The 14,193-nt window shown below is 45.3% G+C and overlaps 1 protein-coding gene across 8 annotated transcripts in view; it reads left to right on the top strand.

Annotated features, from left to right (window-relative positions):
* The window catches only part of EVL (Enah/Vasp-like), a 240,395-nt gene that overhangs the window by 155,516 nt on the left and 70,686 nt on the right, over positions 1-14,193 (top strand). Inside the window, exon 1 of one of the 8 annotated variants that reach the window (XM_060261603.1) lies at positions 1,546-1,741. The exons of the other annotated variants lie outside the window; for them this stretch is intronic. Within the exon in view, the coding sequence (XP_060117586.1) occupies positions 1,666-1,741 (76 nt within the window). The 5' untranslated portion in view covers positions 1,546-1,665. Of the gene's footprint in view, positions 1-1,545; positions 1,742-14,193 lie in introns of those variants that run through there. 8 annotated transcript variants of the gene reach the window in all.

Raw genomic sequence — 14,193 nt, 5'->3', positions numbered from 1 at the left:
TTAAGAATATTTCAGAGAAATCACAAATTATCAAGTAACCCTCCTCTTTATCATGCAAAAGGTCAATGAGGAGTTTCCAGTCACTGATAAATGGTGTGCAGATTGTCTTTTCCCTAAACAGTACTGTAAATTTAAGCATAGCTGCATACAAGAAGAGTTGAAGTTATACAACGGAACAGGGGTGGCCAACGGTAGCTCTCGCAATGTTTTTTGCTTACAATTCCCATCAGCCCCAGCCAACATGGCCAATGGCCAGGGCTGATGGGAGTTGTAGGCAAAAAAACCATCTGGAGAGCTACCATTGACCACCCCTGCAACAGAATATACCTCGGAGTGGTTGACAATCTCCTTTCCTTCCTTTCCGCACAACAGGTACCCTGTGAGGTAGGTGGGGATGAGAGAGCTCTGAGACAACTGTGACTAACCCAAGTTCACCCAGCTGGCTGCATGTGAAGGAGTGGAGAATCAAACCCACTTCTCCAGATTAGATTCCACTGCTCCTAACCACTACACCAAACTGGTGTATCAACTTCTCCAACCATTCTTTTACTGTAGGTATTGCTGGACATTCCACGCTCCACATTTTCAGATGTTACGTTAGTATCTTCCATCTCTGTTAATGGGAGTTCTAAGTTAGTGAGGGGAGTAAGAATTCTCTTAGACTGATGCTGCATTTAGCACTTGCCTCCCTTTTGTGTGGGACTCCTCCTAGCAGCTCTTTTTCCTGGATTCCTCATTGTCACCTCTGGAGCATGGCTGCGGGTTCCCTGCTTGCTCCCTGCCCCATGCAAACTCGAGAGCCTAGAACGAGACCAGGACAAAGGCTAATGTGGAATCAAGGTTCCCCCAACATGGTGATTTCTTGAGTTCCCTGGGTAGAAGGAATTATTACTGTGTATAGCTTATTGTAAGCAAGATCCCATTTGTGTAATTTCTGTACTGCTTAATGTGTCTTGTGAATATTTATACTCTGCTTCAGTCCTTTCTGGTGGTTCCAGACTTCTAAAATCCTCATACGTTGCTTGTTGAATGTCCCGTTTTGTCGACTCTGCTGATTTGCTCTGTGTAATCCGCCTTTAGTCCTTGTAAGAAAGGCAGACTATAAATTACATAAATAAATAGCTAAACCAATGTATTTGCAATGTAGATAGGAGTAACGTACACACACGTTCAAGAAGAGAATCGTATGCATTAAAAAATGGTGATCTACTTTGTAGTTTATGTTAAAAGTGGAAGCTGGTTCTGGGAAAGCTGAAGCCAAAGGAATCCCAAGCTTCTCCCCCCCACCAACCCGCCAAAAAAACCCTGCTGCTTTGTAGAATTACCTGTTGATCTTAAAGAGTGTAGCTGTAGCTGTATGAGAAAGGAGAGCCCCCTTTTCCTCTGGGACTATTCTTTGTTTCCTTCTGAGCTATTTCAGCTGCAAGCTTATTCTTGTGGTCCAGACAATGTGTTGGACGATGGATTCCAGCCTTCGAACGCCCTGATAGGCCAGGAAGGCAGCCTCCGATTAAATAATTAAAGGGAGAGGCCCACTCCACTGCTGCAGCAGGGGGTATTGATTACGCCCAGCGTAACCTGGCCCGGTGACCGTGGGATCCTAGCTGTGAGCCGGCCATGAAAGAGTTGCATTGAAGGTGTCTCCACAAAAAGGGCCACCATACTATGGTGAACAGGGAATGGATCTGCCACTGCTTCTGCCTCTGTCAGTGTGACTGCATCCTCTTATGCAGAATGTCTTGTAGGTGATGGAAACTTTTTCCGCTCTCTTTTTCTGTTCCTTGAGTGTCTCTTTAAGAGTTCCTTGAGTGTTCCTTGTTCCTTGAGTGCCTCTTTCAGAGTCGAACTGTGTCTGTAAAGGGAAGAGTGGGAGGCATTTTTCCTCACCGGCTCCATTATGTTTGGACAGTAGCAGGTTTTGAAACAAACTCCCCCCCCCCTTCCTTTGCTAGCCCTGGGAGGATAATTTTTATAGCCGCAACCTGCTTTTCTGCCCCTTGTTTTCCAGTGGTGGGTGATTAAACTGCAGAGGTGGTTAGAATTAAATAATACCAGGAGATGTGGGAGGAGGAATTTGACGAGCGGAGAAAATGCGGACAAAAATAAGAGTTGATGGCGGGGGGAGCCCCAAAATTAAATTAGCAACTGTGAAGCTACATAACTATTCATGTCTCCTTATGTTTGCTTGGAGTCTGCTGCTTTATTAATAGCCTTAACTGTTCCTGAGAGCTGTTGGGAATTGCATGGTATTTTTCAAATGCATGTTAATATATCTAGTTTTTAATAAATGTGGATTTGAACTGCAGAACTGAGAAACCCAAGTAGGCATTGCACACAAATGTGCATAGCAAAACTCGGATGTTTCTAAAAAGGAGCAGCCACCTTGAAAAGTGCAATTTGGTGTTGAGGAGTGGAAAGTGCTTGTGTTCTTAACCTCTTCCCTGTGGGTTGGGCATTTTGTGCTTGGAATCTCACCCCCAGCTACTCCCCCTATAGGGTTCCAAATGCATTTTTCCTATTTTGTGAATAGGGTTATAGTAAAACAGAGCATGTTTACAAAACGAATGGGGTTGCAATTTTTGTGGTATTTTTGTATTTATGTGTGTGTTTGTGTGCATGCGTGTGCACCTGTACATCATGGCAACCTCTGGTGACTGACCCCTACTTGGGGCCTGGAGGATATTCAGGGAGGGGGCTGAATAAGCCTGCCTCCACCTCTCACCTGGGTATTTCAAGGACAGTCTCCCATCTCACTACTAACCACAGTTGACTCCGCTTAGCTTCCAGATCGGACTTGCCTGGGCTATCCAAGTCAGGGCAAATGGGGTTGCAATTTTAAATGTCTGCGGGGAAAAATTAGGCAGTTTTTAAATAGCACTGTTTATGTATCACTTTATTTTTATTACTTCATTTTCTGATTTTTGTAATTCAGTTTAATTATGGCTTATACTATTCTTATTGCATTTTTCAAAAGATGTAATCCATCTTGAGTGTCAGTGAGAGAGACGGACTATAAGTAATGTATAATGGTTTCTTAAAATGAGGAAAACATTCCTTTTGGTTCCATTAAAATACACTGCCCCTCGTAGGTGGTTTTAAATCCATACTAAGAAGTAGTGCAGGATTTTAACAGTATAGTAAAGGACTGTTGAAGTGTTGACTGTTATAGTGAAGAGGAGCTGTATTTCTATTATGTATGTGAATCTTTGTGTTACCAAATGGTGTTCCTGCCTGGCTCATTGGAGCCTGAAGGACTGAGCTTGGGGACTTAGGAACAATGGGCAGTAGGATCCAAATCCAGACTGCCCTGCTCCAGTCACAGGCCCCCTGCTGGTTTGAATGACCCAATAATGTGCTAGCATGGGAACCCAGTGCTGTATATAGTTGGCCCAGCAGGCCCCATTCTCTAGGTCAGTTAGTGCAGCCACCCATCATGCTGTACTCAGTAAGGAGCTTGTTATCACTACCAACCTCACCTCTTAAGTGCCTAAGAACCCACTATATCAGGGGTCCTCAAACCACGGCCCGTGGGCCAGATGCGGCCCGCTGAGGACGTTTATGCGGCCCGCCGGGTTATGGCAAAATCAGACCGGAAGTGACGTTCGACCTAAACTCGTGTTAGCAACGCACACTTCCGGCACTGGGCTGAGGCGGCGGAGACAGAGTGTGAGGTGATACCGAGGTGAGGTGAGTTCCCAGGCCGGGGTGTGTGGTGTGGGGAAGGGAGAGAGATGCAGAAGGCAAAGAACTGACGGCCCGCGGCCTTGTACAGTAACAGCAGTCCCGTCCTCCAACAGTCTGAGGGACAGTGAACTGGCCCCCTATTTAAAAAGTTTGAGGACCCCTGCACTATATTATAATTTCATTCCACTCTCTGTTTTTTATTGAGGACGGGGAGATTTTGTAATTCCTCTTTAAAAAAAAAACAAAAACCCAAGGCTGGTTGCAGTTCCTGATGAGGCATCGATGGCTCTAGAAAATTGCAAGACCTGAGCAAAGCTGTTAACAATAGGACATTCTGGTGTCATTGATCATAGGGTTGACATAAACTGGAAACAGCTTGACGACACTTAACACAGAGAGAGAATTACAGTGCTAAGAATGGGAGGGGGACAAGGACAAGACTGATGGATCTTTAAAAACTATCCTAGTCCCCAAAACCATGTTGAGATGAATGCCAAAGTCTTCTCTGGAATTTTGCCACACATGGAAGTCACTCGTTTTTTTCATTGAATATGACTTAAATTGAAGTGCATTTTTCATCTTTTAGCAGACTGAATAGCCCAGACTAGCTCAAGGTTGCCAGAGCCTGGAAGCGAAGAAGAGTTGGCTGTTGTTTGTTCTTGAAGGGGAGACCGTGAAGAATGATAGGGTTGCTATGCAGAGGAAGGCAATGGCCAATGACCTCTGCTTTGCTTTTTGCCCTGTAACCACTGTGGTGGGTCTCCATGAGTCATATTGGTTTCTACCATTAAAAAAAATTGGTTTCTACCACGGAGTTTTTGCTCAAATACCAGATTGTTACCCAGACATTGGCAGTGTGATGATGTCACTTCTTGTGCATGCCAGAAGTAATACCGCCATGTTGCCCAGGTGATATTGTGTAAGTCTTCTTCTCTCTTATGGTAAGATCCCCCTGCTAGCCAGCTGATTAGTGGTGGGAGTGAGGCATGGTGGTAGGGGATCCCCACTTCCACTGGGGAATTTGGTCACCCTATTATTACTATTTTCATGTTCTGCTTTACAAGCCAATATAGGAGAAGCTTATAAATACTAAGTTACATGTACTATTCTCTCCAGTAGGTGAGCTTTGTAGAGCTGCAGGCAGAGCAACAAAGCTCTAGTTTTAAATTCAGGAGTGCCTCTAGTGTAGCTTAAGCCAGTAGGCATGGTAGGTCACATAGAGAATGAGCCTTTTCTGGTTTGTTTGTTCTTTATCATCTGTTATGTTTTCTTAACTGACTACTACCAAGAAAAAGGGCCCTTGAAAGGATCTTTGTTAAACAGCCAAAAAAAAATTAATGTAGTACTTTTAAAATTAGGAGTCAAGCCAGGCCTTGAGGGGAAAGGGTTGTTGTATTTTTTGTGTGTGTTTGTAGGGTGGTGGTGGTGCATGAATCAATATGGCTGATTACAATTTTTTCCTACTTTAGAAATGCAAAACCATCGTCAGTCTTGGCTTCTGGGGTAGTGTAGATTTCCGCAGTCTGTGGTACAAAATTTAAGAGCAGACAGAACTGTAGTTTTATTATTTAGATAAAAATTGTCAGCTGTGTTTTAAGGGCTTTTTTTTAAAAAGGCTTTTCCAAAGTGAGAGAAACTAGTAAGTCTTTTTTAATGACCTTTCTCCGTGCCATGTGACTTGGCGTTCCATGATTACTTTTAAATACACTTTCTTGGTTGGATTTAGTGATTTTGCTTATGCTACAGGAATCACGCTCATGATTAATTCCTTCCCTCCCCCCTTTGGTTGCAAACCCACTCCAACATGGATGACGTGTAAACAAGGGAGTTGCAGGGTTCTGTGTGGAGCTTGGAGATGACCTGGAGAGCATTAAAGCCACCCGTTTTTTATGATTTCTTTGAAGCTGGTGAAGAGACCCTTGAATTGCAACCAAAGTGGAAAGATTGAGCGACTTGACAGTTCTTTGGCACTATCAAATTCAGTGAGAGAGGAGTGTATGTATGTGACAGAGACTCACAGGTATTCTACCAGGCAGGTGCATAACTCGCAGCAAGGCTTCCTAACCATGGTGGCTGCCAACATCTAATCTGACACCCAAGAAGTGTTTCTAGAAAATGGATGGGGCAGTTCCCCAGAGCCCAGTGGGGGATTCCCCATTTTCAGGGGCTTCTCCCCACTGCAGAGCTGCTGACTAGTGGGGGAAACACCTCCCCTAAAAAAGAAGAGGAAGAAGAAGACGACATTGGATTTATATTCTGCCCTCCACTCAAGAGTCTCAGAGTGTCTCACAATCTCCTTTATCTTCTTCCTCCACAACAAACACCCTGTGAGGTGGGTGGGACTGAGAGAGCTCTCCCAGAAGCTGCCCTTTCAAGGACAAGCTCTGTGATAACTATGGCTGACCCAAGGCCATTCCAGCAGGTGCAAGTGGAGGAGTGGGGAATCAAACCCGGTTCTCCCGGATAAGCGTCTGCACACTTAACCACTACACAAAACTGGCTCTCTTAAACATGGAAGTGATGTCATAATATTGGGGATGTCACACAGGGAACACTCAGGTTTGGGGCAAACTTTTTGGTTTAAGCCCAACTTAACCATAGAGTTTGCCCAAAAACCAGAGCATCCCCCACACGATTTCCCTGCCCAACCCTGGAATGCCCCCCAAATCCCCCCGCTGGATTGGTGATGAGACCTGGCAACTTTAAGGCAGGGCCAGGCTAGGCTCTTACTTAGCAAAATTTATGATTGGGAATTGGAGATCTAATTGGCTGTGGAGATTGAAATAATGATGATTTAGGAACAGATGCCACCAAAGTGTTGGTTTTATTCTCTCTCACTCCACTTTCAGAGTGTATTTTTTAAACTACCCCTCTTCTCCACTGCACTTGGACTTCCTTTGTGTGTGTATGGGGCGCCACCTCCTGCAGCAGCCATTTTGTGGTCATGCCTCAGCACCCTGTATCAGAATTCCAGAGGTGCCCATAAGGCTGAAAAAGGTTGGAGACCCCTGGCTCACAAGATCAGATTATCCTCTTCCAGGGCTTTTTTTTTGTAGAAAAAGCTCAGCAGGATCATATTTGCATATTAGTCCACACCCCCTGATGTTACTGTTGTTTCACACAGGGCTTTTTTTGTAGAAAAAGCCCAGCAGGAACTCATTTGGATACTAGCACTACTTTCCTGTTAAAAAAAAAAGTCCTGCCTCTTCTATTCATAAATGTCCCTCTAATCCCTTGATGTATCCTTGGTCTTGTTCACATTGGGTACAGAGTTTCCCACCCCCAGCACTATTTTACAGCTTCACTTAAATTTCTTTAACGCTGCCTCAGGAAAGGACTCGAGGTAGCTTAGTGATGAAAAAGTCCCCAATGCTTTATAGGCTTTAACTTTTAGGGTTCATAAGTTTCATACCTAAATTGTAGAGTTTATAAGGGAATGATCTTTCCCATGCTTAAAGCTGTTTACAGAACTGTAGAATGGAAATATCAGGAAAAGTCCCATGACTTCCATCACACCTGTCCAATACCAGTCATTCACAAACATGCTAACTCTCACAAGAAGAAGACTGCAGATTTATACCCCGCCCTTCTCTCTGAATCTGAGACTCTGAGCGTCTTACAATCTCCTATATCTTCTCCCCCCCCCCCACAGCAGACACCCTGTGAGGTGGGTGGGGCTGAGAGGACTCTCACAGCAGCTGCCCTTTCAAGGACAACCTCTGCCAGAGCTATGGTTGACCCAGGGCCATTCCAGCAACTGTAAGTGGAGGAGTGGGGAATCAGACCCGGTTCTCCCAGATAAGAGTCCGCACACTTAATCACTACACCAAACTGGCTCACATAACCCAGCTGATAGTTTACAAGAGAAAATGCAAGGGCTGAAGCAAGATGAACCCCCCAAATTGCCTTCAGAACACAGGCAAGGTAAGCCAGATCTACCACCACACAAGCAGGTTGCGTGGTGTGATAAAACTGTTCCTGGGCTGTACCACTTTAAGCTGTAGATGGGGGAAATTGCATGACTGAATGCTCTTCCAGGCAGCACCTAGAAAATGAGACATAGGGAGGGGTTTTTTTTTAATTCTTAATTTGGGGAAGCATTCAATTATGCAGCCCCATATCTGTAATGTGTAGCCTTGTCCATGTACCTTTTTACCATGTACTAGGGTTGCCAGGGGCAGGAGATCTCCTGGTTTGGAGCTTCCCCCCACTTCAGGGCTATCAGAAAGTGGCGGGGGGGTGTCTGCTGGGTGCTCCATTATCCCTATGGAGACCAGTTCCCATAGGCAGGGCTTTTTTTGAGCAGGAACTCACAGGAACGCAGTTCCGGCTGGGTTGACGTCAGGAGGTGTGGCCTAATATGCAAATGAGTCCCTGATGGGCTAGTTCTACCAAAAACCCTGTGTGAAACAATGATGGTGCCAGGGTGTGTGGCCTAATATGCAAATGAGTTCCTGCTGGCCTTTTTTCTTTTTAAAAAAGCCCTGCCCATAGGGTATAATGGAGAATCAATTTGTGGGTATCTGGGGCTCTGGGGGAGCTGTTTTTTGAGGCATCAGATTTGCAGCGTAGCTGCTGGTGCTTCTCCTCAGCATCCCCCCCACCAAGTTTTTAAAAGACTGAATTAAGGGGTTCAATTCTGGGAGCCCCAAAAGAAGGTGCCCTCATGCCTTCATTATTTTCAATGGAGGGAAGGCATTTAAAAGGAGTGTGGTCCCTTTAAATGACAGATGACATTACGAGCAGAAGAAGGTTGGCATTTGTTCTTCTACCTTTTGGTTTAGGAAGATGGCCTTTCGGTGTTTCACTGACACAAGGAGCATTTGCGTTGCAGCTCTGTTCTAACAAGATTCACTTAATTAATTAAGGAAGAGCCAGGCGGAGGGGTGCCATCTGGATCGGAGAGGCCGCAGGCCCCTCTTTGAGTTGGCATTGTTTTGTTGCCACTGTTAATTTATAAAAATGAGTTGCAATGAAAACTTGTAAGTACAAAAAAAAAATTCCTGCCCAGAGCTTTCTTTTAGAAGTGGGGACTGTTTAGTTTACACATTTGAAATGAATTTCAAAGCATTCTATAAATAAAAAAAACTGTCCGTTTCTGCTTTCCTTTTTCTTAAATAACTAGCTAAAACAACAACAATGCTACAGGAGCTACTTTTTTAAAAAAAATCCACATGTAGCTGCTTAGTTGGCAGATTTATGCTTGCAGATCGGTGAAGTTTCACTTTCTCAATATTGCCAAATTGATCTTTGCATTCCTTTTCAAATCCGAGTGCCCTGAAAATTCTGGTGAGTCGCCACATTGGTCTGAAGCAACAGAACTACGTTTGAGTCCAGAGGCACCTTTTAAGACCAACAAAGCTTAATTCTGAGTAGAAGCTTTCATGTGCATGCCCACTTCTTCTTCCGTCAGTCAGTCAGTGTTTATTAGAACAGTCATAGACAAGGTAAAAAGCACAAATCTGTCAGTAATAAAAAGTACAAATCTGTCAAAGGTATACTGCTAAAATACATATCCATATAATGCAACAACATTAAAATGTAGATAAAATTTTAGTACATAGCAATAGTTATTTGTAGTAGCTTCACAAAGTCTACACCAAAAGAGAAAGCTCCTATGATTTAAAACTATTCTTCTGTTTGATCACTTGGGTGCAAAAGCTAGCTGTCACTCTAGTGTCTGCTGGTATTTCATCAATCAGCAGTTTCCCCAGAGATATCTTATCTGTGTCATGGGTGCTGGGGACCCTGCAGAGGAAGTTGAGCCTGCAGAAGAAACTGTGCCCCTGCCACCTGCACCAGTGCCCCTGCCTCCTGCTGGAGAAGATCCCAGTCCCCCTGCCTCGCCCTCTCGGGTGGCACGTGTGCGTGACCGCCTCCGTCAGGACCTCAGGGATCGGAGGAGGGCGGCACGCTCACAAGCAAGACGCTCCCTGAGCCCTGAGTTTTGAGAGGATTCTGGCCCTTCTAAGAGCAAGGATGCTTGAGTTGCAACAGGATCCTGGCTGCCTCTCTGAGCCAGCAATTAGCCCAAATGGGCAACAGCCAGCAGAGGGCTATATAGCTGTAGGCTTTGGGAGGAGGCTTTGTGGAAGCAACTAGTCATCTCCCTGACGTTCTAGCATCCACTCCAGCTTTACTTTGGTTTCTGGACTCCCTGACTTTGGCTTGTGACTTCTGGATTCCCTGACCTCGGCTTCTGGACCTCGGACCTGCGATACTTGTACAGTGATTCGGATTTGGCGCCTCGGACCATCCTGCTTACTGGCTACAGACCTCGGACTGCCCCTGGACTTTGCCTGACCCGGCCCCAGCCGTGACAATCTGTTAGCACCTTAGACTGTTCCAAAATAGGGAGAATTGTCTTGTCCCTAACTTCCTTATGGAGGGGACAATGAGTAAGAATGACCGATTTTGCACTCAGCTTACCCCGCGGTCACGTTCCTCTTCTTTGCGCAGCGTCTGTCAGATTTCCCACTGCAAACGGAAACCGTTAAAAACCAGCTTCCATTTGCTGTGCGAAAGCCGCGACGCTTCCTGTAACTCCAGCGCAGATAGTGGGAAATCCGACGGACGCTGCACAGAGAAGAGGAACGTGACCGCGGGGTAAGCTGAGTGCGAAATCGGTCAATATGTTCCAGGGTTTCCACCTCACCAGTGGGGCATGTACAGATTCTTCAGACTCAATTCAATGTCACACTATTTGAAATGTGCACATGGGGCAGAGAGACCAGCTCCAGTGTGCATTCTTTCTGGCCGTTCTTCATGTGCTCATAAGAGGTGGGAAGATTCTTCATGCACCCTCAGTGACCTGTAAACACTAGAGTGTTTTGATCATGTAATGAAGTTACAGCAACCCTTACTTAGTGCAGGGAAAGGGGGTTGTTGAGCATCATGATGCTCCTTGGCAGTGTTCCGGCAACAGGTGGCAGGCTTATTAGCCTGTATTTCACTAGAGCATAATTGATCAGCTGCTAAATTACTTAGGTCTGGCTTGGAGCACTGCAACCTTCAAAAACAAACAGGTGATTCCCAGGGTATTCCGCTGTGACTTCCCCCATTCAATGCTTGGTTTTGGTGCTGCGGCCTCACATAACAAGAGCTTGCTGTAGATGCAACTTCCCTGATATGCGCAGTTACCATTTTGTGTTCTCTGTGTGTAGGTCTGGGAGACTAGTCTGGGCATGACTTACCCTAACAGTGACCGTTTTCGCACACAGCTTACCACACGGTCACGTTCCTGTTCTCTTCGCAGCGTCTGTCGGATTTCCCATTATCTGCGCCGGAGTTACAGGAAGTGCCGTGGCTTTTGCACAGCAAACGTAAACTGGGTTTTAGCGGACAGAGCTTCTGTGAGAACTCTCTCAGCCCACAGGGTGTCTGTTGTGGGGGAAAATGATAAAGGAGATTGTAAGCTGCTCTGAGACTCTGATTCAGAGAGAAGGGCAGGTATAAATCTATGGTCTCCTTCTCCCTCTCTCTCTCTTCTTCTCCCTCCCCCCACTTTCCTCTGTGGCCCATTGTTCTGAGAGGTTCATAGTTCTACCAGAAGTGTGCCCATAGATAAGATTGTCAGCTCTGCATTAGGAAATATCTGGAGATTTTGGGAATGGAGCCTGGGGAGGGGAGGGACCTCAGCAGGTTGGAATGTCGTAGAGTCCTCCCTCCAGAGTAGCCATTTTCTCCAGAGGACCTGATCTCTGTTTTCTGGAGATCAGTTGAAATAGCAGGAGATCTCTCAGGTCCCAGCCCCACCTGCTGGTTAGCAACCCTACCTACTGAAGATATTTTAGTGTCCCTGTGTGGTCTTCTTGATCTCTTTGGGTTTGATGCAAACAGGACAGTATGCTTTTCCACTGCAATTATCTTTTCCCTAAAAGTTGCTTAATGTCAACTAAAAAGATAGTTGGTGCTTATGTTCATAAAATCCTGCTCCCAGATTCACCAGTCTTGGGAAACTGCACATGCCCGGTGCCATCTGAAAGGTATTTTTCCCTCTTCCCCCACTCCCATCATTCTCCTTTTAACACTCAGTAGGCTTTTAAAGAAACTTGTTAAATGAGAGCCAAAATTTGCTCCGTGGAGCAGCCACCTTTCCTTGCCTCACGGCAATCTGATTGAAATATTTATAACTGTGAGAGGAGCTGGGGAGAGAGAGCGAGAGAGCTGTGGAAGTCTCATTACCGGATGCAAACAAAATTGCAGAGCTTTATTTTGTACTGCTATGTGAAAGTGTGCTTTTGATTATTTGTACTAATAATTAGATTCGAGTTCAGAAGCATCTTTGGGACCAACAAGATTTTCAAGGTATAAGCTTTCGAGAGACCCTTTTGTTCAAAGGTGAATGATCTGAGTTGCACCTTTTTAAGTTTTCAGAAAGTTGAGCATGCAAGCTAAATAAGATTGCGAAGCGTTTTGAGGATGCCACCCTGTGAATGGGAAAGACTGGTAACTGCCTATTCACAGAGCTCTCTGTTGTGGCTCCCACCTTGTACAAGAGCCTTCCTGAAGAGGTCAAGGTGGCTCTCATATTTTCATAATTCCACAGAATGAGCAGGTAGGCTTTTATTATTATTTTGTTTTTGTTTTTTAAAAAAGGAATCAAAATTGCAATATAATGGAACAGTCCAGGAGGGTGTTTTTTTAAATAAGGAAATAGGATTGTAGTCTATTGCAGTGCTTATGGTATGTATCATCTTGGTTTTACTGCACTGCTTCTACCTTTGTAATCTATTTATTCTGCATTGGGGGTGTATTTTTGTATTTGTGCATGCATGTGCACGAGTGTATGCACCTGGAAGTCATGGTGACCTCTGGTGATTGACCTTTACTGGGGACATGGAGGATATTTAGAGAGGTGGCTGAATAAAGCCTTCCCCCTGTTTTCTGACTGCTGGTATTCTAAGGAGGTCTCCCATCCAAGTATTTGCCAGAGTTAACCCTGTTTAGCTTTCAAGATCTGGCAAGATCTGTCTTGCCTGGGCTATTCAGGTCAGGGCAGTCTGAATGAATGATTTAAAAACATAAGAGAAGCCATGTTGGATCAGGCCAATGGCCCATCCAGTCCAACACTCAGTGTCACACAATGGCCAAAAAAACCCAGGTGCCATCAGGAGGTCCATCACTGGGGCCAGGACACTAGAAGCCCTCCCACTTTGCCCCTCAAGCACCAAGAGTACAGAGTATCGCTGCCCCATTTGATCCATTTGAGTCTCAGGGGGAAGAGGAGCTATACATGAAGAAAAGAATAAACAAAATTCATGAGGGACAGAGTTTTCCTGATCTCCAGAGTATAGAGATCAGCTACCCTGGAGAAGAGGGTCACTTCAGAGGGCTCCAAGGCATCACCTCCCTGCTGAGCAGCCTTCTCCAAACTCCACCCTCTTCAGGCACTGCCCCCAAATCTCCAGGAATTTTACAAATGGGAGTTGGGAAGGCAAAAGAGAAATGTATTGGGCATACAAAGCAGATCTTCTTGGGGAAGAAGCTGGAGGAAGGGTTCAGACTTTGTTCAGTGCAATGGTAGGGTAGATGCTGCTATGTTTATTAAATAGGCACAACAGTGGTAGTTTACAGCTTTATTGCTCATTTGCTAATTTGTTTGTTTAAATGGTTATGGGGATTTTTAAAAAATACCGGTTTGTGGCTTGCATCGTTTTAGGCTTCTGCCAAATCTATCATGATGCATTCTTTGCTTTCAGTTCTGTATTTTAATATTTTTGTAGCTCCTCCCTTAGTATTTTGGTAAAAGTGTGGAATATAAATGCAGCTTATACAATGCAGACCTGCAAAATATTGTTGCAGTTTGTGGTCCTTTTAAAAATGGTGTAAGTCCAGTAGAAAATACAGAACAAAGAACAATTTTCCCCACTTCTTTTCTGTCCTTTCTGCACCCATACTTAACTCGTGTCCAGGTAAGACTATCTGTATGCGCATCTTTAACTAGATTAAGACACTGGCTGTGATCTCTGTCTGTAGCATTGTGCTTCAGTAGAATAGTCATTTGAATGGACATGTCCGTAGTTGCTCAATGTCCTGGATCTCCTGACACAACTGTCCCCCTCCCCTGGAAGCAGAGGAGCCTGAGGTAGGAGCAGTGGAACACACCTGAGAAGGACAATTTCAGGCAACCTCAGACCAAATAGGCTGCTGAGCAAATGGGGCAAGGTAGAAGATTCTGCATGGCAAGAGCTTTTGCAAGTGCCAACCCCGCCCACTGCTGCTGCACGTTGGCTTAAGCCTCAGTGAACTACTGCTGACTGAGGAGGTTGAAAGGGAGAGATGGGTGGAGGCAGGCATCTTGATACTCCCAGGTATTGCCAATGGGAGTGGCCCAAAGTGGTGAGGGGGCAAGAACGGGAGAGACAAGGACTTTGAATGCGTTCAGCCCAGCTAGGAGGAATAGTCCGGAAGGGAGAGCAAAGGTTGGAAATCAGGGGAATGGCTATTCAGAGCTCATTGAGGGGTTAGAAGGAAGGGAGTGGGCTGTCTCCTCCATTTTGTCCATGG

The sequence above is a fragment of the Heteronotia binoei genome, chromosome 21 (assembly GCF_032191835.1).
Source record: "Heteronotia binoei isolate CCM8104 ecotype False Entrance Well chromosome 21, APGP_CSIRO_Hbin_v1, whole genome shotgun sequence".
Classification (NCBI taxonomy): Eukaryota; Metazoa; Chordata; class Lepidosauria; order Squamata; family Gekkonidae; genus Heteronotia; species Heteronotia binoei.
This window is presented reverse-complemented; position numbering and strand designations above follow the sequence as displayed.